The sequence below is a fragment of the Cokeromyces recurvatus genome (assembly GCF_025118155.1).
Source record: "Cokeromyces recurvatus strain NRRL 2243 chromosome Unknown BX663scaffold_9, whole genome shotgun sequence".
NCBI classification, from domain to species: Eukaryota; Fungi; Mucoromycota; class Mucoromycetes; order Mucorales; family Mucoraceae; genus Cokeromyces; species Cokeromyces recurvatus.
In genome coordinates this window covers 830091-849197 of record NW_026251395.1, presented here as the reverse complement: position 1 = coordinate 849197, position 19107 = coordinate 830091, and the positions used below count along the sequence as shown (strand labels likewise).

General features: G+C 30.5%; 8 protein-coding genes across 8 annotated transcripts; 3 read left to right on the top strand and 5 right to left on the bottom strand.

The window, feature by feature from the left end:
- Positions 1-26: 26 nt before the first annotated feature.
- Positions 27-1276, bottom strand: BX663DRAFT_506416 (serine hydrolase FSH). Its single transcript, XM_051527186.1, has 5 exons — positions 1046-1276; positions 879-968; positions 686-798; positions 300-613; positions 27-237 (listed from the first exon to the last, which is right to left on the bottom strand). The coding sequence occupies exons 1-5, from the start codon at positions 1242-1244 to the stop codon at positions 165-167; spliced, it is 789 nt and encodes a 262-aa protein (XP_051384088.1). The 5' UTR covers positions 1245-1276; the 3' UTR covers positions 27-164.
- A 2122-nt stretch (positions 1277-3398) lies between these two features.
- BX663DRAFT_506409 (uncharacterized protein) lies at positions 3399-4823 on the top strand. Its single transcript, XM_051527185.1, has 5 exons — positions 3399-3785; positions 3845-3888; positions 3972-4045; positions 4101-4134; positions 4199-4823. The coding sequence occupies exons 1-5, from the start codon at positions 3480-3482 to the stop codon at positions 4650-4652; spliced, it is 912 nt and encodes a 303-aa protein (XP_051384087.1). The 5' UTR covers positions 3399-3479; the 3' UTR covers positions 4653-4823.
- Positions 4824-4866: 43 nt separating this feature from the next.
- On the top strand, positions 4867-6739 carry BX663DRAFT_551150 (WD40-repeat-containing domain protein; the record flags this gene model as incomplete). Its single annotated transcript, XM_051531259.1, has 4 exons — positions 4867-4945; positions 5025-5119; positions 5189-6546; positions 6646-6739. 4 exons carry the CDS (start codon positions 4867-4869, stop codon positions 6737-6739), a joined length of 1626 nt encoding a protein of 541 aa, XP_051384086.1.
- On the bottom strand, positions 6723-10041 carry BX663DRAFT_452892 (P-loop containing nucleoside triphosphate hydrolase protein). The gene is made up of 9 exons (XM_051523790.1): positions 9882-10041; positions 9774-9784; positions 9668-9710; positions 9535-9600; positions 8704-9473; positions 8564-8648; positions 8401-8471; positions 7649-8338; positions 6723-7591 (listed from the first exon to the last, which is right to left on the bottom strand). Exons 1-9 carry the CDS (start codon positions 9927-9929, stop codon positions 6814-6816), a joined length of 2562 nt encoding a protein of 853 aa, XP_051384085.1. The 5' UTR covers positions 9930-10041; the 3' UTR covers positions 6723-6813.
- Positions 10042-11408: 1367 nt separating this feature from the next.
- BX663DRAFT_506397 (uncharacterized protein) lies at positions 11409-12528 on the top strand. The gene is made up of 4 exons (XM_051527184.1): positions 11409-11572; positions 11642-11799; positions 11865-11934; positions 12032-12528. The coding sequence occupies exons 1-4, from the start codon at positions 11434-11436 to the stop codon at positions 12448-12450; spliced, it is 786 nt and encodes a 261-aa protein (XP_051384084.1). The 5' UTR covers positions 11409-11433; the 3' UTR covers positions 12451-12528.
- Positions 12529-13941: 1413 nt separating this feature from the next.
- On the bottom strand, positions 13942-14821 carry BX663DRAFT_506392 (uncharacterized protein). The gene is made up of 6 exons (XM_051527183.1): positions 14733-14821; positions 14629-14659; positions 14459-14575; positions 14322-14400; positions 14165-14253; positions 13942-14108 (listed from the first exon to the last, which is right to left on the bottom strand). Exons 1-6 carry the CDS (start codon positions 14778-14780, stop codon positions 14035-14037), a joined length of 438 nt encoding a protein of 145 aa, XP_051384083.1. The 5' UTR covers positions 14781-14821; the 3' UTR covers positions 13942-14034.
- Positions 14822-16127: 1306 nt separating this feature from the next.
- Positions 16128-17388, bottom strand: BX663DRAFT_530673 (uncharacterized protein; the record flags this gene model as incomplete). Its single annotated transcript, XM_051530334.1, has 4 exons — positions 16128-16787; positions 16861-16904; positions 17017-17265; positions 17334-17388. The coding sequence occupies 4 exons, from the start codon at positions 17386-17388 to the stop codon at positions 16128-16130; spliced, it is 1008 nt and encodes a 335-aa protein (XP_051384082.1).
- Positions 17389-17556: 168 nt separating this feature from the next.
- On the bottom strand, positions 17557-18134 carry BX663DRAFT_412531 (TLD-domain-containing protein; the record flags this gene model as incomplete). The annotated part of the gene is made up of 2 exons (XM_051522308.1): positions 17557-17708; positions 17783-18134. Coding segments are annotated over 2 exons (504 nt in total), but the record flags the coding sequence as incomplete, so codon positions are not given.
- Between the last annotated feature and the right edge of the window lie 973 nt (positions 18135-19107).

The window sequence follows — 19107 nt, the reverse complement described above, 5'->3', positions numbered from 1 at the left end:
AAAAAAAAAATTAAATCAATGTATGCTATTCTTTTCCTTTTCTCTATTGACATATCATTATTATTCTGTATGTACTGTATCTATATTATGCAAATGCTTATTGTTTGTTAATAGTCTATGACAAATCTATGAAAATGATATATTAAGGATATTATTATTATTATCTAATTGTTTGCAAACTTGGAAACAAATGCAAGAGTTTCATTACGGGATGCAGCGTTGGAAGGTACAACGTGACTATAAAAACCAAGAATATTAGATATACCAGTTTAGATTAACTCTTTTAAATTATAAATTACCCTCCAGAATGGCGAATGATAACAGGGTCAATGCATTGTTCCACAAGAGTTTCTTGAAGAGCAGGAGTAATCAACTTATCTTCTTCACCAATCATAAACAAAGTAGGTGTAGAAATTTTATGAGTCCAGATGTTTTGTGTAGCTTTCTGAGGGAAAGGCTTAAAACCAGCAGCAAGTATAGCAAACTTGAAGTTAGGATGATCGAAATCAGGACCAAAAAGAGTAGGTGCTAAAGAACGATCCTCAAGACAAGCAAGCATAACACCAGCAAGACATGCACCCTGAGAGAAACCAAAAATACCATCAAATGGTCCCTATATTTTTTTTTTATGAAATGTTATTTTCATATAATTCCTGGTTTTTTTTTTCTTGAGCCAATATATTACCTCTTTGATCATAATATCTTTCAAATGTTGAACAGACTCTTTGAATCCCATATAATAACCATCTTCAGTTTGCTTATCATCATAAGGATGCCACCAAGCAAAAGGCTTTTCCTCTAATAACAAGAAGTTAAAGCATTGGAAAAAAAAAGGCGAAAAACTGCGCCACATTTTTTATTAATCAAATTAAACTTACCCTCAGGTGCATTTTCATCAGCAGCAGCAGCACGGTGAGCTTCAGAAGTATATTTAGGATCGGTTGTCATCTGAGGAGCAGTTACATAAACTATATAAAGTAATTAATTGTTATGTGCCTGTCTCTTCTATCTTTATATAGTTAATTTATATTTATGTATAATATACCTAAATCTGCTATTTTATCAAGCTTCTTTCTAATAACAGATGTCTTTTTACGGAAAACAGCAGCATTTTGAACCATGCCATGAAGACAAAGAATACGTAACTTCTTAGCGGTAGTCATCCTAAATATTATACAAGTAAAAAAAGATAGGTTGATATTTTTTTTTTTGAAGGAAATTATATAAGTAATTGAAATCTCCATTTATTTAGTGTTGTTTCAGATTCACATAAAAAGGGATTCAATGTGACTGCTTACTAATTTGATTTGTCTTACAGTATTTTCGGTTAGACTTGAGAAGATTATAGACCAATAGAGTTTTCCCTTAGAATTATATTTATCTTTGGGAAGCCTTCAAAAATTATACCTCTTTTTAGTTTAGAAAATATCGAGAGTTTTTTTTTCTTTTAAAAAATAAGTTTTTAGAAAATTTTCTTTCTTTTAGATAAGACAATAACTTTTAACAAAAATGAACTTTGGACTTCATTAATTATATTCCAGACGAAAACTACAATAACTTTATGACTGAGGGAAATGAAAGTTGATGAGGTTGCTGTTGAGTTCGGCGACATTGAGACGCTCAGGGAGGAAATGAGTACCTCGTAGAAAATACTCCTCAAAGCACAGCTGATGAGAGAAAATGGAGGAAATTGGTTTTAGAGCTGGAAGAGATGACAATCACTAAAATTAAAAGATATAAAAAGTATGGGCCCGAGCAAATCGCACGCTTTATAAACATACTACAGGAAACGGAGGGGAAACCGTACCAAAAGCAGTTGAAGCTTGCGGCATACCTACCAACAGTGCTTATAGACTTCTAAACCAGTTTAATGACAGTAATGATGGAACCATTCTTCCAGGTAGTACATCTACACAAAAAGGAAAAGTAAAACCAAAAAAAGCTACCTCCTGTCCATACCGCCTTTTTTGATCCAGTTACTTGACGCAAACCCTTCGACCGTTTTTGGAACAGACAAGAGAAGAGTTGATGAAGCAATTTGGACTATCTGTTGTTATTTCCTCTTTGTGTGTGCATATTAGTGAAAAAGTGCTGCTTGTCATTAAAGAGAGCTAGTAAATACACAATTGAAAAGGATGCACATAGAACGCTTAATTTCCGCTATGAAATCATCAGCAAGTGGATAGAGGCCGGTGCTGATTTCTAGAAAAACTGTGTGTTTATTGATGAAGCTGGCTTTCACTCCCGACTGATGAGAGGACGTGCATGGTCGAAAGTTGGTACTCCAGAAACTGTAAAAGTGCATACACACAAAAAGGTGTTAATTTGAGCATGATTGGGTGTATATGTGATAGAGGAATTATAAGCTTTAATAAATTTATACCTTTGAAAATAGAGGATGCTGAGTTGATAGAGAAAGAGTTTCATTCCGGGTTATCAGCTAAAAAAAAGAAAGCGAAATACTGAGGAGCCTAAAAAAAAAGCCTTTAAAGAAAGGCACTACGGCTTATCATATGGTCAAATATATAGAACCTGTTATGGATGTACTTGATGAAAGGGGTTTTCATTGTCATGGATAATTGTAGGGTACATCATTCCAAATTTGTTGTTGATGCCATTGAAAAACGACGGGGATACAAACCATTATTCATGCCACCTTACTCTCTGTTTTTAAATACCATCGAAGAGTGCTGGTTGAGGATTAAAAGTGGGATTAGAAGAAATCCTTTGAAGAAGGGTGGTGAACTGACACCTCATATCGCTGAAGCATGCAACATGGTAGTTACAAAAGACAGTTTGCAGTAGGATATGACACGCTAAATCTTATTGGGAGAGAGATATTCAGAAAGAAAAGGGTTTAAAATAACTAATGCCATGCTATTGTCCTTATCCTTTTTATATGTAAAATGTCTACAAGTTATCTTTTAAAAATCACTCTTATTTTCTAAATAAAAATCACACTTTGCCTCAATTTCTTCAAGCACTTTTAAAAAAAATAAAATTATAACCTTCTCAAGTGTAACCGAAAATACTGTGCTTGTTCTTAAAACATATCATAGTTTTCTCAAATTGTCTCAACTGAGGTAGCGGTTCATCTCTACTTAATTCAAAATCATCTCACTAAAAAACTAATCATTCGCATCACATTATTTACCTGTTGCTGATTCATTAAATACGCTGTTGCCGTTGTTGCCGTTGTTGTGACATGGGATTTAGACCTCAGTTGACCAAATAAGACTCCAAGCCGCGAAAGAGTTAGTTTTCTCTCTTATCTTTTTTTTTTTTTTTTTTTTTTTTTTTTTTTTTTTTTTTTTTTTTTTTTTTTTTTTTGCTATAATGTATGACATAAGGCGGTGTTTATGACGCGTTTTTTTTTTTTTTTTTTTTTTTTTTCATTCTTTTTTTTTTCTCTTTTTCAACAATTACATAAATTTTTTTTATTAAACAATAAATAACAGTAATAAAAAAAAAGGGAGATAATGTCGAATAATGCATATTTTAGGTCTACCCTTACAGAAGGATCTACTTCACAGACTAATCCTCATCCTTTAATAGCACCATCATCCATTAATACCACAGAAACTACATTAGATCACTTTTTAAACATACCAATTACAAATTCAAAAGATACACAAGAAACAAAAGATATATCATGCATTCCTCCTACATTTTTTGTTGGCGCACAAGAAAATGAAGATAAAATCCCTCTTGTACCAGAAACTAGAAATACTCGCTCACTTTCAATTGGTTATGGTAATAGAAGACTCTCAGGGATTTTAACAAAGGTAAGGCTTGTATGTTAATGTTGTTATAATCTTTGGTATTTATTTTTTATTTATATTAGCCAGTAGATAAAGAAAAGAAGCCAGACACAGAATCACCTGCAAAGTATGCATTATTGTTTATAACAAAAAAAAAACGAGGATTACCAAACATTGTTTTTTTTTCTTTCTTTTTCTTTTCTTAAATAGACGAATTGTATTAGGCTCTTCAGATGCTAAACGTGGAATATTTGGTGATGGCAATGTTCAAAAGAAACGTAAAGGTATTTAAATTTTAACATATCTATTGAAAACATAAAATTAATGCATAATATGAAGTTTCATTAACAGATGATGCAGTTCGACTTAAATTGTAAGTATTGTTACAGACAGAGATTATTATGAATCAATCATTAATCTAGTATACATGTATTTAGAAAGACAAAGATAGATGAACTTCCAAATTCAAGAACAATAAGAATTTTTGGATATCCTGTAAATTTAGCAAATAACGTTATCCATCATTTTCTACAGTACGGTAAAATTGAACACTATGTTGAATCACCTGGTAACTGGATCAGTATTACGTATGAAAAAGATTCATCTGCATTAGCTGCACTCAAAAGCAATGGAACAATTATATCTAAAAATCATCTGATTGGAGTTATATTAGAGGATACTACAGCTACACCCGAGACTCATAAAGTTATACCTGTAGAGGGTAGTAAAGGCGTCTTTAAAGCAGCATTTAATATTCAACCAAGTAAACCAATTGAACTTGGAAGTGGAAGAGCTGGTATAAGCGCAAGGGATCCTAGTGAGTCATCAGATAGTTACTCAATTAACGGTGGTATACTTTCATATTTTAAGGAACTCATCTCTGGCTGGTGAAAGCTTTCCTTTTCTGTTTATATAATTAAAATGATCTATATTTTTTAAATTTTTTTTATCCAATTATATTTGAGTTATTCTATTGTGCCATTATTTTAACCTTTTTTTATATTATTTTATTCTAACTATTCTTCTTTTTTTTAACATCAATATAACGTTATCCAATAAAGTCCAAAAAAAAAGAAAAAAGAGAGAGAGAAAGAGAGAGAGAAAAATGGAACATTCAGAAGAATTGGAATCAGAATTCCAAATTCCAGAATATATGTCAGGATGGACAGATAAACAAAAAGCAGGTAAAAGATTCTATAAGTTTTTCTTTTTGTGCTATTCTGTCAATAAGTAAATGTGCTAATTTCATATAATCGTAAAAAGAATTTGCCTTTCAGTTGCTAAAAACTTTACCGTCGAATGAAGTAGTCCGGGTTGTAGATCAAATTTCACCGCATTTACGATATAATATTCTTTTAGTAAGAAATGTCATTTATTTAGTTTGTATAGAATAGTTGAAAGCTAAAAAAAAAACGACATTTAAATAGCAATTACCTCACGAGATTGCTATATATATATTGAGTTTTTTGGATGTATACTCATTAATACAAGCATCTCAAGTTTCTAAAGGCTGGCATTCAATTTGCATGGAACAAAGTTTATGGAGGAATTTGTTTGAATTGGAAAACTGGACATACAATCAAGCAGAAATGAATGCATATCTTAATTATGCAGATGAGGAATATGATAACTATCAAAATATCACTGTTGATACTAATACGAATAATAATGTTAGTGAAAAATCAACTGCCGCCCAATCAAATATTTCGCCAGTACCCATTTCGAGAACTTCATCACCGTTATTAGAAATGAACACATGGTCACGGCTTTATATGAATAACAACAAAAAAACAATAGAAAATGATAGAGGAGGTAATAGCCATAGCCATGTTACTCGGGATAAAAAACGAAATACAGCATTAGAGAAAATGAATAGTCATCGAGCATCTAATACCAATTACCATTATAACCCTGTTACTGATACCCGTTTTATCAACTGGCAAAAATTATACCAAAATCGATTTACAATTGAAAGACGTTGGAAAGAAGGTAGCTGTGTGACGCGCATGTTCCCACCTTTGAATTGTCCTGTTTCAGATATACACACGGATGGAATTTATTGTATCCAATTTGATAAAAATATCATGGTTACAGGCAGTCGAGATATGACAGTTAAAGTATGGGACATGAGAACAGGTCAATGCAAGATGACGATGAGGGGACATGATGGCAGTGTGTTATGTTTGCAGTATGATAAAAATATACTTGTGACTGGAAGTTCAGATTCTAATATCTTTGTAACGGATATGAAGACGGGTGAAATAAAGAAAAGATTAATAGGCCATCGGGAAAGTGTACTTTGCGTGAAGATGGTAACGAATAATAGAATTCTTAGTTGCTCGAAGGATGGGTCATTGCGATTATGGAATAGGCTTACTGGAGAATGTATTCGTGTTTATACTGGACATAATGCTGCTGTAAATGCACTGCAATGGAAAGGGAATCGTATTGTGTCAGGATCAGGAGATCGAACGATTAAGATATGGGATTTAGAGACCGGAACATGTCTACAAACATTAACAGCTCATACAAGAGGAGTGGCATGTGTAGAATTTGATGGAAATCGTATCGTAAGTGGCTCAAGCGATCAAACGATTAAAGTATGGAATGCAGCAACAGGCGAATGCATTTATACTTTAGTGGGACATACAGAGCTTGTTCGTACTATACAATTAGATCCTATTGCTAATAGAATTATCAGTGGTTGCTATGATGGTCGTTTAAAGATCTGGAGTTTGGATGAAGGCAGATTATTAAGAGATTTAGGCCAAGCTACAGAAGGAAGGTAAAGATGAAATATATATATATATATATATATGTGTATACATATTAGTTTATGTTTATGTATTAACTTGTTTTATTACATAAGAATTTTTAACTTAAGATTTGACTGTACCATGATCGCTTGTAGTTCTAATGTCGTTAAAGTAGTAATATATGACTTCGCTCATGATATTGATACAAAGTTCTTAGTGTAAATATAATAAACATTATCCATATATATATAAATATATATAATAAGTTTTCTTTATTTATTATAATAATATATTACTTAAATCTCTTCTTCTCCTAATACATATCTAATTTTATCTCTTAATGCCTCAATAACGGCAGTTTTCTTTTCTAACACTTCATCTAAATTATCCAAATATCCAATAAATTCACTTGACATTTTTAACTCTTCTCGTAAGGAAGAATTCTGATTATTGTCTTCTTGCCTTCTACTTGATAAGCTTAGAGTTAAATTAGCTAATAGTCTGGTTTCCCTTTTTGAATACTCGGAAACTTCTCTAATCTGTGTTCTATGAAACTTGACAAATGAATCAATTGTATTAGGATCAAAAAATAAACAATTCTCTAACTGAGGAAGCTTGGTAGGTTGATTGTTATAGAATAACTTGCATTCAGGTGAAGAAGATATAATATTATTATCAAGTGGATGCCGGATAATATTCACAGGTGATGTATGCTGGTAATACTGTTGATGGTTAATTTCAGCTGTTGAGTTATGCTTTTCATGAGGAAAGTCTTTATCTAAGATATTGTCATCACCATTATTTGGAAAATTTTCCTCATGTAATAATAAATCTTCATCCTCCTCCTCATCATCTATATTATTATACAAGTCGGAATCATCTGAATCATCTGCATAACAATCTATATAATCTCTTTCATTAGTAGTAGTAGTAGTACTACTACTACTATTATTGAAAAAATCTCCAGATAATTGGCGATGTTGATGCGAATAGGTATTATTTTCACTAGCATTACTATCAAAATCATTACTATTGGTGAGTCTTCTATCTTTTTCTCCTTTAAGCTCTTTTACTCTATAAATATGTAATTTAGATTTTAACATTTTTATACGTCTTTTAACATATATATACCTATCTGCATATCGTAATGTATTCAATGTATGCTCACTGTTACTTTGATTAGGAGAAATAGTTGCAATCATACATGTACGCGAATTACCTACAAACGAATCTTTCAAAACCTGTGTGAGCTTACTTTGTCGAAATGGCGTATGTCGTTTATCTTGGTCTAAAGCGCGGATACATTCCTTTAGAGCCAATAAACTTTTATTAATTTCTGCGCCTTCCATTCTTGTCTTCATATCCGTATTATCACCACGATCAGCACCACGCTCGCTACCCGCAAGATCAATAAAACTAAGCTTACCAATAATCGTTTTCTTTTTATTTGTGGGTCGTAATAAGATTTGAAGGACAGCATGAGATCGGGAAGAGTCCGAATTAGCGCCTGTGCTACCTGTACTACGTGCTTGACTGCCGTATTCAAATACCTGCATCAAATCTTCTACATTCTCAATGACAAATTCTTTAAGTCCAACAATAACTACATTCTGTTTTCCATCTTCTCGGGCAAATAGTTTTTTGCGGTCATTGAGTAAATCGTAGAGGTGACCTTGGTAGATTTCATAAAAGCCGATACAAGCAATCAAATGCTTGTATTTTGGTTGTCGAATTAAGGAGAACACATCACGTGCAGCTAAAACATAAAGCCCTAACTTGGAATCTAGCATTGTGTATGTCTTGCCTGAACCTGTTTGCCCACTATATACATACATATATAAATCCCATTTCTATACAAATAGAATATCAAATGAACAACTTACTAAGCGAAGCATGTAGCCTTTCCACCTTCAAAAATATATTTAACAAGAGGTTGTGCAGTTCTTTGATAAATCTATATACAAAAATAGACAAATGCAAATACACGTATATACATATATGTATATGTATGTGTGAATAGTTGTCTAAAATATGTTATACATTTACCCTTTCATTTGTCTCATTACTATCAAATACATCATCAAAAGTAAAGTTATGTTGCTCAATATATTTTGTTAAATCAACCTTCATTCTACATGTAAAAGTTAGTATTATTCATACATGTATTTGTAAGTATCCATATTTACTTTGGCTCATTCACATTAATACTTCTTATGCCTACTGTAGGCGCGATATCTTTTTCGTTCCTTTCCAATTCCTTTCTGTTCAAAGGTCTCTTTCTAACACAAACTCGGATCTTTTGATTCAAGTCACTTAATTGATGATGATGATGTTGTTGTTGTTGTAAAGAAGATGATGCTGTATCTATAGTAGTAGTAGTAGTAGTCGTAGTAGTATTATTATTAAGGTAAGAAGAGGGAGAAGCAGAATAAAGATTATTATTGAAGGAAGATGATATATTATGTTGATATTGATGGCGCATTGAATTATAACGTATCTTATTTTGAATAGGAATACCATATGAATCTAATAAAGGGCCAGAACCCCGTCTAATTTCGCATTTATCAGAATCTTTAGGATTATCACTATTATTTCCTTCATGAATCATAAAATTAGATGTTGAGGTTTTTAAGAAATCAGAATGTTGTTGTTGCTGCTGCTGCTGCTGATATAAATAATGATTACTATAATCTGAAGAAGGTAATGTGCGCGAACGTGTCCGACTTGGTATTTGGACTGTTGCTGTTTGTTGTAAAGAAGGTTGACCACTACCCCGTCTCACATTAGAAGTGATGCTTAAATTTGAAAAGTCAGCAATAGGTAAAGAAGATATATTACTATTAGAAGTAGAGGGTGGTTTACTATTACTTCTACTATAGACTGAAGAACTAGCCTTAAAAGAATATATTAAACCACTTTCAACAGTTGGAATTTCATGTCTTAAACTTTGTACGAGCTGTATATATTAGATTAATTATGATAAATAAATGTAACACTCTAAATTAAGCTAAGTTTACCTGAAATAATTTTTTTCTATCTGTGATAGAAGTTATTCCAAAACTACCATAGTCTTGCATAGATAACTTTATATAAATTGTTTAGAAAAGAAGTACATGATCATTATAATTCCACAGTCTTTTTTATATTTACCTGTGCAAGGGCTTCTAATTGGGTAATTCCGTTTAATGAAAAACTAATTTTTAATAAAATTAGAGAATAATTTCAATTCATAGTAATAATTGAAACAGTTATATACCTTGGAAAATACTATTGAAATATTGAGCTATTTAGACATTTATGACTTTTTTTTTTTTTATTTCTTTTCTTTTCAGGTACAGAAAAAGCAATACAATAAAAGGTATACCTGTTCTAATTCAGCTTTTTTTAATGTTTCTAATAATAAAATTGACATTGATGTTAGGAAAAAAGTGTATTTCTTATTTAAAAATATAAGAGAAAGAAAGAAATAAAGAATAAAAAAAGGGGGCGTACACAATCATGTATTACGCTTTTACACACACTACTACCACTACTATTGCTACTACAAAAAAAAAAAAAAAAAAAAAAAAAATGTAAATCATGATATAAAATGTATTAAAATCCAGCAGTTACAACAACAGAGAATAGAACATTGTTCATGAAATCTTCATATAGTCGATTTCCTTAAGAATATTACGGATTAGTAACTAAAAAATTATAAAGATTGAAATACAAGTATATAATACAGAAAAAAAAAACCTCCCTTCGATAATAATCTATACATGTATATTGTTTTAAAATAGTAGAAGGATTACTATTAATTTTGTTTTGTGTGGGTATACAATAATTTCTTATCCACATTATTTAATGTAAATGTTAACTTTTAATTCTGCATACCTTATAAATAATGTTAGTCATTAACTTTAATATGTAGAATAATGACAGTCATCTGTTGTTTTCTCAAGTTTAATTTTTGGCATGCTACTAAAGCAATGGGGAGAAGAGGGGGATAAATTCAGATCAAAAACTTCATTTATTCAACATTAGAATAAAAATAAGCTTACTTATTAATATTAGAAATAACGGCTTTTAACAGATTCGATTGAAAATGATATTGAGCAGACTACAAATGTAAGCGTGTAAATACTAGCATTTTTATTATTCAGCTAGTGATCACGTCGTGTACAAGCCAATAATAATAATAGGCCTTTCAAATCTAGTATATAGCAGGAAATACACATGACATGATTACTGTTAGTCATTTTATTGTTCTGTTTATAAATAGTGAATAACTCTTTATGGATTATATTATAAATTGTAGATTTCATTACTTTGAATCATGATTGAAATGCTCTCTAATAAACCATGGCTGTTACTAATAAAAAAAAAAAAAGGGAAAGAGAAAGAAAGAAGGAAATAAAATATTAATTTGACACTAGTTACGATTATTATAAACATAAGAATAATGTTTAGAATTTATCAGTTATACTTTTACTATTAAAGAAAATCTATAAAAGAATTGATCGAAAATTTGCATAATAAACTTACAGAGGTTCACGTCATACTAATAGACTAGTACAAGAATGAGAAATTATTAGGGATTTACACAGTTTTATCTGTACCACTATAAAATATTCTTCTTCTATCATATTACATTAAAGTAACGAAAAAAAAAAGAACGGATTGCATAAGTAGAATATTAAATAATGCAGTAGTATTCACTTTTATGTGTGTATAATTATGCAGTTAATGCGCATATAAATAAACAATAAAATGAAACAGAAAACACAAAGTTAACTTCGTCACACTTACACTAATTTTATTATTAAAAGTATAAACATATTCTCGCATATATAAAAAATTCGTTTTTTTTTCTCTTTTGTTTTCTTTTTCTTTTTTGTTTTTTCTTTTTTTTTTTTTTTTTACAATAGTTTATAATGTCAAATCTTCATATATTTCAGAAGGTAGCTAACGTTGTTGTCTATCTTCTCTTTCTTTCTGCTACTGTTTATAGTATTGTTGGTCCTCATCCTGATGACGGTATCACACATGGAGGCCAAACCTATATTACTCCATGTAAGTTATTAAACTAGGAAGAAACTAGCAATAGTAATAATGGTAGAAATATATTAATATCTATATTAGCATATTGGATTGAATATGTCTGGTCTCTTATTCATATCCTCCTTGGTGGTTTTGTAATTTATCAATGGTTTGAGCCTGCTCATGAAGCTGCTATTCACGGTGTTGGTTGGCATTTTGTTATTTCTGTTTTGCTTAACTCTGCTTCATTAGCACTGATTGTAAGTCTAGTCTAAAATGATAAATTGTGTATACTAAGATATATATATAAATGTATATTTATTAGAAATCTGGACATTATATCATTGGCTTTATTTTTATTCTTCTCACAGCTTCTTCTGTTTCATGTGTCTTCTGTAAGCTTAGAGGAAAAAAAAAGCATTGTAACGTTTTTATTTTAGTTTTTAACTGTACATCTCTCTCTCTCTCTCTCTTTTTTTTTTTTATAATTAGATAAACTTACAAAGGATTATCCTACTACAAGTATTTGGGATAAGCTCTTCATTCATGCCCCTTTCTCTTTGTGGCATGGCTGGATTGTTTTCACTGCAGTTGTTACACTCTTCCAGGCATTTACTGGTCTTAAGGCGAATGGACCCTCAATTTGGCTTCGTATCTTAGTTATTATGGCTCTTCTTTTCTTGACTTCAACTGCAATTGGTTACGTTGAATACAAGAAGCACAAGGGTGACGTTACAGGTGCCATGGTAATTGGCTTGGGTCTTTTAGCCATCTTCACTAACCAACATGATAAATGGATTCATTGGACTGCCTTAACTTTGGCTATTATCACTCTCATATATCCTGCTCGTCCATACGTCTTCAGACTTGTAGGACGTTCTTCTGAGGAAAATGCCCCTCTTCTTGGTTAATTTTATTTTTTTTTTCTTTTATTACAATGATTTGCGAGAATTTGGAAAAATAAAATATAAGATTTTTATCCAACTAAATTAAGGACCTTAATCGTTCCATTTTTTTTGTTGTTGAGTGGTACAAGTTTTTTTTTTTCTTTTCTTTTTTTTTTTTTAAAAATAGTCTAAAGGCTTTGAACAATAAACCACCTGTAGTTTAATACTTTATTTTTTAATTATCATGAGCACAACTACTTTTTATCAATATCTTCCTTCTGGTGATAGAATGGATGGTGAAGAGCCTAAATACCAGCCAATAGCACGATGCAGGCTATCAAAATAGTGTTTTTTTTGGATAATCTTCTTGATGTTTCAATGCAGTTAAAAAAAAAAGACAAGGATGAACTTTCTGGCTACACAACAAGAGTTATAGAAAGAACTTGATTTTAACGCAAACCCGTTATCTAAAATGATCATGGACACCAAGTACAAACCATCCTAAGAAGTCGTCTCAATTTATTTTGTTGATACTAAAAGAAACCGGTTATTGAATATGATTTGGCTTAGAGGTTCAATAAACAATGGAAAACAAATGAAGGAGAAGAGTGCTATGAGATTATAAACTGGCATCTTGAGGTTAAAGTAGAAAAAAAAAGAAACGACATTAAGATTACAAAACAAATACCCGCAGTTCATTAAAAGAGTACATCAAAAGACATATTGTTTGTGCATTCTAAAAGATGTTACAACACGTATTTTTTTACTGTTCTTAACAGCATATCAGTTAATGAATCCACTATGTACGAAAACACTTTATTGAAAAAAGCTAAAGTTTTATAAATTTACTTGTATCCAACACAGGGTAGTAGTCAGAAACTCTGAGGATACAAGGGAATAATGTAAGTAGCTTGTTGAGTATATGATGGGAAATGGGATTAATTTCAAAAAAAGAAAAAAAAAAAAAAAAGAAAGAAAGAAAGAAAAAAGGAGGAGAGCGTCCTGTAGAATGATTCGAAAAAGGAACATACACAGAAAAGGAAATTTAGCCAGAAGGAATCAATTCAAGTATTATAGATTGCAACAGGTTCTGAAATCAAACGGTCGAAAAATAAAATAAAATAACTGATATTGATAGAGGTCTCCCCCATGGCAATTAACTCAAGCCACCTTTTATTATTTGTGGAAGAAATAACATCTACACTAGATAATCTTGGGTGTATTCTAATGCTTATTGCCTCAATTTATAAAACACCAAAAGTTTCCTAAGCAATACATGATCATGAACATACTTTCTTGTTTGTATTTCTTTACTCGCTACACCGTACTTTTTTTTTTCTTTTTTTTTACTTTTACAATTATTATTTTCTCTCTTTCCTAAAGAGACTATTTTAGTCAAGTCGGACCTGAGAAAGGGGAGTAAGAAATTAAGGTGTTAAATCAAATTCTATTACGCTTATTAGACGGGGGTAGTTATAATAAAAAAAATTTTTATTTTATTTTATTTTATTATTTTTTTCCAAAAAAAAAAAGCAATTAAGGAAAATTCCTTCTTTTTTAATGACAATGATACGTATACATTACATTACGCATGTCTTATAAAGCACTTTATTCATCTTCTTCTTCTTCTGCTACTTCTTCTTCTTGATTGGATTTTTTAGGACTTATTAACTTAAATCCAGCTAAATAATAATAAAATTAATTTACAATTCTCAACACTATCCTTTTCAAGACTTACTTTGATCAATTTCAGCTTTTGTTCTTGGATTTCCCTCTTTATCGACATAATCTTTATATCTCAGTGTACCTTCAACATAGACTAAATCACTATAAATCAATTTCGTCAATCAAAGTATTCTATATCACATCACACGCATATTATGTGCATATTTTACCCCTTCTTAATCTTTGAAAACCAATCATTCTTATGCCAATAAGTAACACGATGCCATTGAGTACGTTTAATTAAATTGCCTAATAATGTTTTTAATTAACTTTATGCCTTGTTCTCTTTTCTGTATCTATTCATTACCCTCTTTATCAGCTCTTGTTTCTGAAGTAGCAACTGTATAATTACTGACGTGACGTTGATCATATTCAGTTGTAGTAGGATCACTTCCAACACGTCCAATCAATTGAATTTTATTTACTATCATATTTACGTTAGATTTATTTAAAAAATATTTTTATATAAATATTTACAATCAGAGCGAGCTGAAGAAGCAGAAAAAGCCTAAACAAGAAAGAAAATTAAAAATCATATTTGGCTACTAATTTTCTTTTGAAATTCTGTACTGTTAGTTTACTCTAACAAACTTTAGTGGTTTGGCAATAGGGCGAATGAAAGCTGACATTATTGTAAACTAATAACAATAAGAAAAAAGAAAAAAAAAAAAAAAAAAAAAAAAAAAAAAAAAAAAAAAAAAAAGAAACAGAAAACCCCCTCCATTTCTAATATTTAAGTGTCTAAAATACGGTGTGACTGCCATTACTCATAAATGCTTTTGCTGTTTTTTTTTTCTTTCTTTCTTTCTTTCATTAAAGCATAAATTATTTTCGCACATGTTCTATCGGAATATATTTATGCTTTTCTAGTAGAATAAGCCTAATTTTTTAGTCTTACTCCTTTCTCTTCATCATCTTTTATACCTTCTTGATGGAAATAATAGCAGTACAAGTAGCTATTATTAGACGATGTTATGTTAATATTAAGAATTCAATCTATCTTCTTCGAAAAGCATATGATAAATACAAATATAGAGTGTTTTCATTAATTGATAAATATTAGTAGGAAAATGTGTGTTTAATTATTTCAAGTAACAGAAAGGATACTCCTTCTTAGCAGTAATATGAAGGATTAAAATATCAAGTTACTTTGAAAGCCTTTCCAGAGCTATACAAAAACTTCTTTAATGCTTATATTAATAAAATATTTATAGTCATTTCATAACTGTTTAGAGTTTAACTTTGAATTCTAAAAGTATACTAATATTACAAATCTTGATATATGAACACTATAAACTATATAATTATTCCCCCTTCTCCCACTTTTCTTTAACAAAGCTGGCCCTATCTTTTTTTTTAAAAAAAGGTAGAAAGAAAGAAAAATAGATACGTACATAAAAAGTAATACTTGTAATATTTACAATGATTGCAATAAAGTCTATCGTTTGAAACTTAATTAAACACGCTTGTTTTCTAAATAATAACAGGCTTATCGATATTATTAAATCTATACTATTTATCTTTTCTAATTTTATACACAAGTCTTATTTTTAATATGGATTTTAACTTGTGCAATGCTAAAGATCCTTTCTATTTTCTAAATCAATAGCGAAAAACATGTTAGAAGATAATCCTGCTGCTATTGCCAAATTTAAAAATAAAAATAAAAATAAATAAAAATAATAAAGATTTGGGTTTTTACTACTCATACTTCTTCCAGGCACTTGATCATGCCTATTTTTAAATTTAATTACAGACATTAATAAATGTTTATTATTAACAAAATCCTTTGTATATAAGTACTTTACTTTTATTTTAATTTTAGCAAACTAGTTTAAAACTCTTCTTGGCAACGTTTTCATTGAATTCATGTTTCATTCCTGAACTAAAAAAAAAAAAAAAAAAAAAAATCTATAATACACATTCACATTATACAATATGCTTGCTTATCAATGCTTATTTATTTTATTTATTTATTAAACAATTGTATATTCAGAATGATTACGAGATGTAAATGGGTTAACTTTAGATGCTTTAGTTTGAAGCTTTTTCTTTAAAGAAACAACAGCTCTATTATGTCTAAACAGATAGAGAATGATTCCTAATAAAGCCAATAAAGCAAGCCATGATAAACAATTTGTATAATCTGATGGTAAACTAGTGTAACTACTTCTGAAAGACGTATTATCACTACTACTACTCTCCATCTCTAATGATGGATCCACTCCTAATCCCTTCATATTGAAGAATTCCTTTGAGAGAATTGTATTTGCAATAGCCTTTTGACCAGAGCCTGTAACATGAATGTTATCCCACCAAAGATAATCATCTACTTTATCTTTGCATTGACCTTGACATGTTTCCCAATAAGCATCATCTACATTTTCGATATTAGCTACAGAAGGATCACCGAGAACATCACTAAAGACAAGATAGGTATCAAAGAATTCAATTTCTGCCGATAACTCATTACCCCACTCGAGTACCTCTTCTTCAAGTGCTACATTAAAGTCTATAATATTTTGTTTTAATTGTGCAGTTGACGTTTTATGAGCTGTTGCATAAGGTGAAAATTCTAAAGCAGGTACGCCCATAATAATAATACGAGAATTAGGATTATTCGAGTTTATAAATAACTATTATCAAGAGTTAATTCATTTAATTAAACCTTTCCAATGTATAAATACATATATATATATTTTTCCTTACCACTTGATCTTTAATACATTGTAACCATTCACTTATATTCTTCACTATTTTTTATTTTTTTTTTTATTTTTTTTTTTTAAAAAAAAAAAAAAAAGTTAAAAAGATAGATGAATAAAGGATCCAATCTGAATAGTTAGTATTATATTCCAATATTACCTTCCCCTTTTGTTTCAATTAAATCTGTAACACCAAGAAATATGGCATGTACAGTTGATTTTGATGTAGTTCCATTTGAAGTAATCGTATCCTCCAAGGCTTGCTTCTTTAACCAACTTCCGTTCACTTTATTATTTTCACAGAAAGTTGCCCCTGACTTGGCAAATGAAACTAACTGAGTATTCCATTGAGTTGCGAGACGTTGGCTCCAAACTGGGCCATTTGTTCTTTTTGTTCCTTGATGAATATCTTGATAAAAAAAAAAGAGGAAAAAGAAATAAGACAATGTTTCATAAATTTTATTAAATTTAATATACCAGAATAGGAGTCACCATATACGATTAAGTAATCCAAGCTGTTTGTATTTGACATGAAAGCAAGTAAAGAATATATAAACGATAATAATAAAAAGAGATAAATAAAGCGAAAAAAAAAAAAATAGAACAATAAATAAATAAGGGAAATAAAAAAATCACACCAGTTTTTGATTTTAGTAAAAATAGCAACAAATCATTTTAATCATCGTCGTCATGATTATTATTATCTTTTTTTTCTTTCAGGACCCAAATCTTTAGAATATAATTTTTTGCCCGCCATTTCCATAAACTCCATGTCTTCAGAATAATTTAAAACGCCTTTGCCTTCCTTTGTCTCCTCATCGTCTTTTTCTTCAAGTGGCCTGACTAACCAGACTAAGATAGGTATAAATAAAGATAAATTAGTAAGGTTATGTTTTTTTTTTGTTTTTTTTATTTAATGATTTTACCTTCAATTTCATCTATTAAGAAATTCTCGCTTAAAGAAGGTAACTGAGGACTATGATAAGTCGTACATAAAGGTCCTGCTCTCGAATGTCCTTGATTAAAGTCGGATTCAATCCACAACCCAGCATAATCAAATTGTCCTCCCATACCAAATCCATTTGGTAAACTCTTTTTACCCCAACAAAGATATTGAAAATGATCATTATGTTCCTCATTTCCCTCCCAGGCACCGTAGCTTGGTTCAAGTCGAAATAGATAATTGGATGCATTTCCATACCATCCTGTATTCATGTATCTCAACGCTTCATCCACATAGCCTCCAAAGATAGATCCATCATTGGCTTTGATAATCACATATGTCGCTCCTTGTCCTACTATTTTATTTACAAATACTTGCCAACTGGCTCCGTCATATCTTGATGAATATAAGAGTCTATGCTTTACATCCTCTGTCGTCTTTCTCTGATTCAGTTCATACTCTGTCCAAGAGAGAGCATCTCGAGGCAAATGTAACGTTAACATAAAATAATCAAAGGGTGTCATTAAACGTGAAAAAAGAAATTCGTCAGATCCAAATAATAGACGCATTTCCTTGTCTGGTAGCTCAATAGAAGGTGAGGATAAATGCTGTATACGTCTTTGATGGTTCTGTTGATCTCCCTTTTCTTTTCCAAATAAAATAAACTCAATCACTATCTGAAGAAGCTGTTGAATACCACCCTCTGCCTTTTCAAACCATTCAAGGAACTCTGCTTCAGTAATGTGATGTTCTTGTTCTACTTTGTCCTCCCATGAAATGTTACTTGATGATTCCTCTGAGCTTCCTTTATTGACATTGTCATTCTCTTCATCTAATAACCATCCCATCCTTTCTTTCTCTTTCTCTTTCTCTTTTTCTTTTGCATTAAAAAGTATATAATCAACTAGTTTTGTTGAATGCTTTTGTCCATATTTGTTAAAATAACTCAAATGATCCCCTTCTTCAAACCATAATGGAATAGCTGACCGAACAATACAAGCTACAAATTCCTTTAATGAAACTGATTCACACTTCTTAAAGACAAGATAAACGACATGGCCATCTATTGATCTGTGTAATTTATGTACTATTCTCACATAGTCGTTAAAATCCTTATTGGCATATTCCTGTAAGAGTCCTTCAATAGACGTGTAAAGTCTTTTCGAGAAATAAGTGGGTAAAGTCAATTCCCTTTTAATTTCAAAGTGTTTCTTAATTTTTTGTTGCTGTCCGGGTGTCCATTCTGCTAATAATTCGATTTCTTTATTTTTCAATTGACTTTGTTTGTTTCCCATTACTTATAAAAAA